Source organism: Phoenix dactylifera, chromosome 14 (assembly GCF_009389715.1).
Source record: "Phoenix dactylifera cultivar Barhee BC4 chromosome 14, palm_55x_up_171113_PBpolish2nd_filt_p, whole genome shotgun sequence".
In the NCBI taxonomy this organism is placed as follows: Eukaryota; Viridiplantae; Streptophyta; class Magnoliopsida; order Arecales; family Arecaceae; genus Phoenix; species Phoenix dactylifera.
Genome location: NC_052405.1, coordinates 9,327,437 through 9,337,862, shown reverse-complemented (window position 1 = coordinate 9,337,862; position 10,426 = coordinate 9,327,437). Strand labels below are relative to the sequence as shown.

Below are 10,426 nucleotides of genomic sequence, written 5' to 3'. Positions count from 1 at the left end.
CTCAGTTTTGCACACAGTTAGACATAGTGCATATATACGAGACCATGGACCAGACATTGAATGGAAATCTTAATTGAAGGGCAGGAATAAAATTTATACTGGCTTCTGATATCCTCACCGGAATACCACACAAGGCCTGCGCTTCAGCTTACATCAGGCCTGGGATGAGGAGCGGAATTTAGAAATGGTGAGATCCCAGACTGGTAAGCATGCATGCACGTACCATCACTTGCCTCGGAACCATGCATCAATAACTTCTAGATCTGTTTCTCACAAACCAAATAACAGCCATTTTAACTAATGCTTGAAAAAAGAAAATTAGAAACCGAAAATGTCTCATATTTGGTGATTTATTTGCCATCCTGGTGCCATAAAACACATCAGAGAAGACAAGAATGCATGGGTGAGAAGACTGCATTCCTTGGGGATCAAGTTAAAAGATGTTAAAATCTCATGACTGTTGGAGAGATGTTGAGCAGGGGTTCTAATGCATCACGAGAAAACTTCCTTGCGAAAAGGAAGCAAACTGAGGTTGGCCTGAAGTTGTATGAACAGGTGGTCGCATTATTTCTGATAGACTGGATGAAGCCCTCTGTGATGTTTCTGCGGCCAAATGTTGCAGGGTGAGGACCTCTCGTTGACCAGTCTACCCAAGTCAGCGTCCTGTTGGCGATCGAGGCCCCATAGAAGATGCTCAAGTAGGTGGGAATGTAGTGCTCGTCAGGATAGTTAAGAGAACCAGCATATTTCCTGAAAAGGTTGTAGTACTTGTCTTCTGCAACTATATTCACCGCCAACGAGCGGTGTAGTTCAAACCATTGAGCCCCTTTCCTCCATTGAGAAAGCTTGATTGCAGGAGCCAAATGGCGGCTATAACGTCCGCGGCCATTTTCTGTGTCTTCGTCGTAAGAATGCACGAAGCTGTGGTCGGAGCGCAATAGATACCTGTAAATAGTGACGAAATCGTAGAGTGGAATGCAACCATCTGATAGCAGAACGAAGCGCTCGTTGGAGAAGTCTAGCAGAGCATTGGCCAAGAGACGCCTTTCGGCATCTACCAATGACATCGATCCCCATTCGGTCGCCTGCATATGAACAGCAAATAGATGCATTAGTCAGGCGAATCCAACCAAGACTTCGATCATGCTGAATTCTACATGTCTGATTGGCTAATAAATCTATCTCGGATGTGCTGTCTGATTGGACTCTGCATGTGCAAGCAACAACAGGTTGTGTTCAATGATATTCATCTATTTCTCAAGTAGAACTGCTCTCGGTGTATTGTATCATGCTAACAAACAAGGAATGAAACTGCAGAGCAGCAAGATACTACACACTACCATGCAGCTGGAAAAAAAGTAAAAGTCTAACTTGTATTTTTATGCTAATTTTTATGATTTCGTGACCGAATGTAGATGTTGTTTGTCAAATAAAGGTGACATATGAAGCTTGATCTACATCCTAAAACTGATACTTTTATAATAACTTCCCTCTACTATTGTCATGAGTAACATATTCAGCAACAAGAAGCATTTTCATCTTCAGAACATGCTTTACAATGGATTCAAAACCATGGAATATGTTTCCAGACAGCAGATCAAGTAGAATGTGTGATATAAGACAAAGTAAACATAAACAAGATCATGCAGAATCTGTACCTGACTTGGAATTTGGCGACCATAGAAGGCAGAGGTCTTGGAGACATTAAGGTGGTACCGTGGAGATGAATGCACATAAACTATGAAGTGCCCTTCACCACCTTTGAAAAACCTATCCCACAATGGCGACAATGGCAAAGGTCCTTTTATCAGAAACAGGAAGGCCACCTTCAGCACTCTCTTGAATGGATACTTCTTGTCACGCCCCGAATTCGGATCATGATACGGCCGTGCTATTGCCAAGTTAAGCATACAATAACACGCAGCCTCTTTAAAACTTCAATTACTAAACAACTATGTTCAGGTATTAAAATCCATACATAGCTTCTAAAAACAATATCATCATTTAATATTTTATTATTCTCATAACCCTGAGGCATGTCACGCTCCTTGTTCCTAGCATCTCCTATTCATCTGTAAGAACATAAATAAATGGGTGTGAGCTATAAAGCTCAGTAAGTAACAATGCATAATCTTATCAGATTAAGCATAATATTTTTGTATGCCAATGCACTATTTGAAGAACAAACAGTTGTAATAAAGAAAGCATTTTCCAAATCAAACCAGACGTAAACCTTTTGTCTTTATTCCCTGCTTTAAAATCCGTACTTATCATTATTCTTGCTTTGAAATCCATACTTATCATTATTCATGCTTTGAAATATGTACTATTATTATTCATGCTTTGAAATATGTGCTTGTAATAAAGTAAACATTTCATATAATCAAATCTTTGCCATAATCAAACTAGTTATAAAACTATGCATGTCCATTCATGCAACTTCATAAATATGATTATGCATCATAAAACTTTTGCCATTTATGCATCATAAAAACTTTTGCCATATATGCATCATAAAAACTTTTGCCTTTATTCCATACTTTAAAATTCATACTCTCAGATAGTAGTGTAGCTATGGCCGCTCTTATTCCCACGGCAAGGCCTTTACCACTGCAAGGTCATCTTCCAGTTACTATTACCCACTGGCGGGGGTCGTAAAGCCAAGTTACTTTTACCCACTGGCGGGGGTCATATGCCTAGTTACTGTTACCCACTGGCGGGGGTCATACATAGCGATCTGAGAGTTCTTAAAACATATCATGCTTTTCATAAATCTTTTCTCATAGATCCATTGGAAAGTGAATAATGGCATCATGCTAATAAAACTCATGATCATGCTGAAAACTTTATTTTTCCATGCATCTTTCTACATCATCATAATCATGTGTACATAATATAATAATAATAATCATGATGGATGCTATGTATCCAAAATCTTGTAATCATTTGCTAACACATGCTTGATCCTAATTTTGTGAAAACATAAATAATCATATACAATTTCATAATCGAGTAATCACAAGTATTTGATGAAACATAAGATTATATCAGGTACTTTTTCCACAATTCTTATACATAATTCCAATTGCATAAATAATACTTTTTCATCTTATAAAACGTGATACATGATCCATAATAAGATTAAGACAGGTTACTTACCTTAATTTGCTCACCAAATGCCAATTCTTCAATACCTAACAAGATCATTAAATTACATGTCACTCGCACATTTAATTTCTATTTATTTATAATCTTAAAGTCATTTACAGCCCATCCTTAGTACTCAATTTTATTTTCGGGTTCATAGCCTAATTTAATTTCTGGTTCAGGCCCATGGTCCAATTCAATTTCTGGTTCTGATCTAATCTACTTCCTGATTCGGATTTGACTTAAATTTCTGGTTCAGATCTGGTTCACCTTCTAATTCGGGTCTGACCCAATTCCACTTCTAGTTTAGACCTAATTGCCCTCTGGTTCAGGTCTGGGCCCATTTGCATTCAGGCCCGACTTTTAATTAGGTTCTGGATCAGGCCCTTGGCCTGATTCAATTACTGGGCCCATTTGTATTCAGGCCCAGAAACACAATTAGTTAATTTATAATTAAACCTTATTAGTTCTAATTAATTTAAAGGGAGCCTAGCCTCAAACTATATTCAATTTAGTCCCTATATTAAAATTTGAGCTCTTCAGGCCCAGTTAGTTTTGGTTTTAAGAACACTGGGCTCGGATCAGGGCCCAGCCCGGCCTCGGCCTCTAAAACCAAATTTATTTGAAGCCCACTCCGGAATCAAGCCCATTACGGCCCACGACATTTTTTTTCTTTTCTTTTCTTTTCTTCTTTCTCCTCCCTTCCCGAACTTTCTTCTCCTTCTTTTCTTTTTCCTTTTCTTCTTCTCTTTTCCCGAACCTTTCTCTCCTCCTTTCTTCTTCCCGTCCCGATCTCCTCCCCCTCTTCTCCTCTTCTCACGTGAAGCAAAGCTCGTGGGACGCTCGGGAGGGAGCCAGGTCCGAGGTCGGCGGTGCCGGCGGCCGGCCAACATCACCCGCTGCTCGGCCTGTAGCAGCCGACCCCCCCCCCCAATCCTCTTCATCTTCCCCCTTCTTCTTCTGTTCTCCCCCTTTCTGAGAAACAGGGTCTCCGAAACCAGTCACCCGAGAGAGGGGAGAGCCCCTCGGCCATGCCGCAACCCTCGCCGAGACCAATGGCGGCTGCGGCCGAGCCAACGGTTCTCCGAGTCTGTCGCAGCAGAGGGGGAGGAGAACACCTCCACCGGCGACCATCTTCTCAGCTACCAAATATAGATGTGCTCAGTTAGGGTTTGGCTAATAAGGAAAGAAGATGATCGGGAGGAGAATAGTCTTCGGCCATCAACGGTCGGGGTCAATGTTGGCTCAGAGGCCGAACACTGCAAGTTGAATCTCCCCCTTCCCTCCTCCTCATCTTCTTCCTTCTCTTCTTCACTATTATTTCTTTATTTCTCTTTTGTTTTGATCACTCATCCGGATAGATCGGAATATGAAATGAGAGGGATAGAGTGATCAGAAGACTCACCTAGCTCCGGAAAGGAGCTGTGGGGCTTTTCCGGCGAGCTGCTGCGTCTGCTCTGACGATGCAGTGCGGGGACGAGCTCCCTCCTCCTCCGGCACCACTGCTCTCGATCCGGCTTCTTACACAGAAGGAAGAGGGTGAGGAGCAGGGAGAGTGAGAGGTAAGGGATGAAGCATCCCTGAGTATCTGGGTTCTTATAGGCTCAGCGGGGAGGGAGAAGTGGTGGTGATCGTAGCTGTCAGGCGGTTATAACTGCCTCAACAGTTGTCGATCTCCACCGCCATTCTCCTCCCAAGTTTCCAAATGGGCCGGGATTTACACTCCTCTCTCTTGGACACCATTGAAGCCCTCCAAAGGAGCTCTTCATCTGTCATCGCATGCATCGAATGGCTTGGCCTGATGAAGTTCTTAAAGCTCAAGCCGTACGTCCTTCCTATAGTTTTCTGGGTATAACTTCGTCGGAGAGAAGGGCTGGATCTGTGATGTGTGATGAGTGAAAGAAACACCCAATGACAGCCCTAGAACTGCCCCTGCTATGAAAACAAGTATACCCATAACAATTTTAATTATCTCAAGCCAGCCATCCTTTCTTCGAGAGCTTGCCAAGAGCAATGCCCCCTCCTTATCCCTGTTACTCCTTTGCCTCATCTCCATCTCGCTGTAATTTCGAACTCTCCTGCACCGTTAAATTAATAGGAAATTGTCTCTTCCATATCCTCATTATAAAAAATATCTTCTTGGAAACAGTAGGCAGAAACTTTCCAATCCAGTTGCAGTCAGGGAAGGGCTATTTTTTTTTTTTAACATGCCCTCCGAAATATTAAAATTTATACAAATATCTTTTCAAATTTATATATATATATATATATATATATATATATATATATATATATATATATATATATATATATATATATATATATCCTTGCCAAATATTTGTTTTGTATGTATATATATATATATATATATATATATATTGCATATATATCATGCTATCCAACGCCATTAAGAAGTTAGCAGTTTAAAATTAAAATGATGAAAATATTCTTAAGGGATAAACATGCAAAAAAAATTGTTTATAAGGATATGCAAGTAAATATCAATTTAGAGGGTGTCCATGCAATTTCATATATTTAGAAAGATATGCATACAATTTTTTTTTAGATTTTTACATAAATACTATTTTAAATATTAAAATTTGCATTAATGCCCTCTAAATTGATATTTACATGCATGATATCATAAAATACTATTTTTATATAAACACTTTTGGGATAGTGATTCAACCAACGTGATTAGCCAACATTATATCTATTTAAATTAAAAATTAATTAAAATTATGAAAGTATCTTTTTATTGTTGAAGCGGGTAACAAGTTAACTAGTCTCACCGGAAACTAATATCTCTATCTTTTTTGAGAAATTTTTCGATCTTTGTCAATCCTCTCTTTCACTTTGTCCGGAATCAAAATTTATATCAAATTTTTTAAAAATATAAAGGTTTCATAACCATTACTTTTTCAATAATATGTGATTTAAATTTGTAGTATTAAAGTAATGACTGCTATAACAGCATTATTTTTCACTTCACTGTTTATTTAATAAAAATTGTTTTCACAAGGCAGTACAAACACTTTTAGCGGGGAAAATGTACAGAATATATTATTTTATAATAATGGATTGTTATATGGCACTAAATAACCTTTTATAATGGTCATTATAATGGTCACTTATCTTTTTCTCCATTATTATATATGTATAACGTAGCAGTTGGGAATAAGCTGTATCTCAATGATCATCTCAATAGATTAAAAACCACATTTTTTATTTAAAATCTCTAATCCAACCACTTATCTATTTGATTTTCTACTCAGAAAACACTCAAAGAGCACAAAAACCATGTGATATTGTTATTTTGAACTAACCCAAAAAAAACAGCAGAAAATTCAAAATTCCTAGAAGTTCCATCACCCCTATACCCCCAGTTAAGCTTAACATAAATGATCAACTCGCGAGATCAAAAACCACCACTTTTTGATTAAAATCCCGAATCTATTCAGTGTTCTGCTCAATTTCGACCCAGAAAAGAACTCAACGATCAACAAAATTAAGTGTGGAAGTTTATTTTATCTCATCTAAATCAAATTCAGAATTCCACCCAAAAGTAAATAAAAAAATAAGCAGAAAATTCAAAAATCCCTGAACTTCCAGTACCCCTATCGGAATCTCCGTAATCTATTCGATTTCTAACAAAACAAAATACTCAAATATCATTAAAAACGTGAAAAAGATCATTTTATCTCATTTAAATCAAATACAGAATTATACTCAAAAGCAACTCAAAACTCAGCAATCTATTTGATTTCTAACCACAGAAAACTAAGATATAATCAAAATAAAGTGAAAGATATTTCTTTGTCGCATATGAATCAAATTCACAATTCTACTTTAAAATAAATAAAAAAGAAAGCGAAAATTCAGAAATCCCACAAACTCCCGAATCTAATCTTTGAAACCCATTCAATTTCTAACCAGAAAAAAAGAAAAAGAACTCAGAAATCACCCAAATAAAGTGGAAAAAAATAGTTATTTTATCTCCACAAAATCAAACTCAGCAAACAAATCGAAAAAAAAAATTCAGAAATTCCATTTCTCCAAACTAGAGGCAGGCTCGAACGCTAAGAATTCTAGAGCCAGATACGCAAACTAGCCTCGGCCAAGAAAGGCCACCTCGGAGGACCCTATCACTACAAGAAAATAGGGTTTTGCTGACTCTTCTCCGCCGATGCTATCAAAAAGCGTCGGCGCATTTCGAGCGGGGGCCAAAATTCGACGACGCTTTTTGTTAGCGTCGGGTGAAATGTAGATACGACGACGCTTTAAAGCGTCGTCAGAGGCCAAAAGGCGCCCCACACCCTCGATCCCTCCTTTTTCCTCCCCGATCCCCTGCCTTCTCTCTCTCTCTCTCTCTCTCTCTCTCTCTCTCTCTCTCTCTCGCACGCGGAGCAAATCCTAACCCTTTCACCCAGCCGCCATCCCCCCCTCCTTCCTCCCCGATCCAACTTGTTCTGCTTCAAATCCTCCTCCCCCTCCGAGCTTCGAGGACGACGGTGGCCGTCGAGAAAGGTGTTCTACCCCTCCGAGCTAAGGATACGGCGGTGACAGCGGGCGGGCTGTGGTCCGACGCGATAAGCGGCCATGGATGCAGGCAAATGGAGGCCTCCGTCCATCTCGTAAGTTTCATCTCCCCCTCACCTCTCCATCCACCCTTGCAGCCCCATCTCCCTCCAAGAACTCCTCCTCCTCTCACCCTCCCCTCATCGGAGGCCCAGGCCGCGACTCGTGGCATCCAAACTTCGATCAAGCCCCGAGGAACGTTCGAAGGGCTCGGAGGCGGCTGGAGAAGGAGATCGTGAGAGATGAGTATGTTCTGATTCTTTAATTTTTCGGTATGTTCTTTCTAGTTCCTTTTGGCATCCAAAGTTTCATTTTAATTATTAATGGTTTTTTGTTTTTCATTTTCTTGATTCTGGAACCCTGCAGATTGGCACATCTGAGGGCGATGGAGGTGGCCAAGGAAGCTGATGCTCTGCTCTCCTACGACCCCAATCTCCGGCTGCCCCTTTGGCAGTCGACAGCGGGGGCCAGAGAGTAGATCATGAGCATCTGGGACCAGGCCGACATAGTTAAGATCAGCGACGCCGAGCTGGAGTTCCTGACCAGGGAGGACTCTGTGGAAGATGAGGTTGCCATGAAGCTCCTCCTGATCACCATCGGGGACAAGGGTACACCAAGGTATTTGCAATTCCCAGTAATTAGAATCAAGCTGGCTCTTCAATCGCTGGTTTTGTTGTGAAAGATGAGGTTGTCGATCTTGATTTACAATTCCCAGTAATCTCCATCGGGGATTACTAAAGGGAAAAAGGAAACTTGATTCAGACAAAAATAAAGGGATTGGAAGATTGATATATGCTCTCTTTCCTTAGCATGTGAGAATGGCAAAAAACAAACAAGAACAGCACAATTCCGTTCTTTTGATCTGATTGAAGTTTCTCTTGATGCAGTGGCTACCCCCAAGCAGATCAGAGAACTGATGAAGGTTGACGAGCTCACCAATGATGAAGTGAAGAGCCATTTGCAGGTAGGTTTGGATTCAATTTGATTGCCTCTTTGCTTCTTGCTTCTTAAAGTTTCATCTGGTTGTCATTTCTCATATGGCATTGATAAAATGTTCTCTTATGCTGTTTCAGAAATATCGGCTACATACTCGAAGGGTGCCGAATGCTTCGGCGGCAGTGAACCGTCCTGTTGTCGTTATGGGAGATTTATGGGTTCCCCATGAGCACTATTTTGCTTCACAGAAGAGTGCTTCCCAGTCTGGTTCTCCCCAAACCCCTCTTCAACTAGCTGGTGCTGGCCACACAATCTCCATTATTGCTGGAGATAGCTGCGAGGAAGAAGATGGGAAATCGGAGAGCTACAGCTGGAAATGAGAGGAAGTGAGGCCTTAGATATCTGTTGAAGAGATTGACATATGGGAATCGATGTATAGACAAATCAAGAGTTCTACTGATACAATACCAGGGAGAAACTAACGGGTTGGGAGTAAAATTCTGTGATATAGAGGGAAGAGAGGAATAGCCATGCTCATGAGGAAGGGAGTTAAGCCAACAACCATCGGGGACACTAAGTCCCCGATGAAAAATATTTTTTTTAAAAAAACTTGGGGCTAAAGCCAACGCTTATAAGTGTCGGCGTTGGTTTTTTTAGCGACGCTTTTAAGCGTCGCTAAAAGGCGTCGCTACAAATATACCTTTTACAACGCTTTCCAAGAGCGTCGGGAAAAATTTTTCCCACTCCGGTATCGCCGACGTTTTGTCGACGCTTCTGTTTGCCTCGGCGGTACTTTAGCCGACGCTTATAAGCGTCGCCAGGAAAAGTTGGTTTTCCTATAGTTATATGATTCCTCCAACTCTACCAAGAACGGATCAAGGTTCGAACCTGGGCAGCCTGAGCTGACGGAATGGTACTAGGATATCCCCAACGAAGAAGAAAAGCCGAAACATTCGATCGTAGAGACGGAACGAAGAGAACAAGAAGAGAATTTCGAAGGAAAAAGGTGTCTCCTTTTCTAACTCCCCGGCGATGGAAGGACGAAGTAGGGGAATGACGCCCATCTCGAAGATGGATATGGGACGGATGTCGCGCGCCTTTCCACTCTATCAAAAGGCAGCGTGTGGGAGTCGCCAAATCGGGCGGGAGATGAGAGATGAACATTTAATGGCATTCCCTTTTTGGGAAATCAGCCAATCAGGCGTATGGATAACGAAGTAGGGGTAATCTTTGCCAAAAAAAGAAAAAGTAGGTGTAATCTAGAGGGATCGCATGTTAGATATTCTCATATATTTACTGTCCACGCAATAAGGATTCTTTTCATACAAATTAACAGTTGGTCCTTTGTCTTTTTTCCCCTCCTTCGTGGGGGGACACCGTCCTTTTCCTAGCTACCATTTCCCCTTCGAAAGAGTTCTCTAGGTGAAGAGACCCAGACCCGGGGAGGCGAAGGTCCCACCTTTCCCCTGCTTCCATCCCTTTTGGCCCGGCTTCGGCCAAGCGGACGCCAAATTCAGCCATCGACGTGGGCGTCTTGTTGAGCGATGCTAACCAAACTTCTGAGTGCAGTCCCACGCTTTCTGCAAAGACCTATATGGATGTGTATTTAGTTCGACATTGGTTATTCGATCTTAGGTACTTATATAGGTTCAAAAAATCCAAATAATACCTTTCAGCTAGCTTTTTTGGGTGAGATCCTGAATTGTTACAAATAGTATCAGAGCGAACTTGGCCTATAACCAATGTAGCCTAGGAGATACTGCAA

General features: G+C 41.1%; 2 protein-coding genes and 1 long non-coding RNA gene across 3 annotated transcripts; 1 reads left to right on the top strand and 2 right to left on the bottom strand.

The window, feature by feature from the left end:
• Window positions 1-338: 338 nt before the first annotated feature.
• LOC103704784 (glycosyltransferase BC10-like) lies at window positions 339-1,910 on the bottom strand. Its single transcript, XM_039133947.1, has 3 exons — window positions 1,899-1,910; window positions 1,659-1,850; window positions 339-1,085 (listed from the first exon to the last, which is right to left on the bottom strand). The coding sequence occupies exons 1-3, from the start codon at window positions 1,908-1,910 to the stop codon at window positions 444-446; spliced, it is 846 nt and encodes a 281-aa protein (XP_038989875.1). The 3' UTR covers window positions 339-443.
• LOC120113043 lies at window positions 1,908-3,272 on the bottom strand. The gene is made up of 2 exons (XR_005514810.1): window positions 3,160-3,272; window positions 1,908-2,072 (listed from the first exon to the last, which is right to left on the bottom strand). It is a non-coding gene; the product is annotated as an uncharacterized LOC120113043 (long non-coding RNA).
• A 4,934-nt stretch (window positions 3,273-8,206) lies between these two features.
• Window positions 8,207-9,041, top strand: LOC120113131 (transcription factor HRS1-like). Its single transcript, XM_039133946.1, has 3 exons — window positions 8,207-8,333; window positions 8,613-8,689; window positions 8,799-9,041. Exons 1-3 carry the CDS (start codon window positions 8,207-8,209, stop codon window positions 9,039-9,041), a joined length of 447 nt encoding a protein of 148 aa, XP_038989874.1.
• Window positions 9,042-10,426: the final 1,385 nt, after the last annotated feature.

Bases quoted from the DNA above. Each gene is read 5' to 3' on its own strand.
- LOC103704784 (XM_039133947.1), bottom strand. The intron at 1,086-1,658 runs GTACAGATTCTG...GTTCATATGCAG, and splicing joins GTCGCCAAATTCCAAGTCAG to GCGACCGAATGGGGATCGAT.
- LOC120113131 (XM_039133946.1), top strand. From the start codon at position 8,207: ATGAGCATCTGGGACCAGGCCGACATAGTTAAGATCAGCGACGCCGAG. The intron at 8,334-8,612 runs GTACACCAAGGT...CTCTTGATGCAG, and splicing joins GATCACCATCGGGGACAAGG to TGGCTACCCCCAAGCAGATC. The intron at 8,690-8,798 runs GTAGGTTTGGAT...ATGCTGTTTCAG, and splicing joins AAGTGAAGAGCCATTTGCAG to AAATATCGGCTACATACTCG.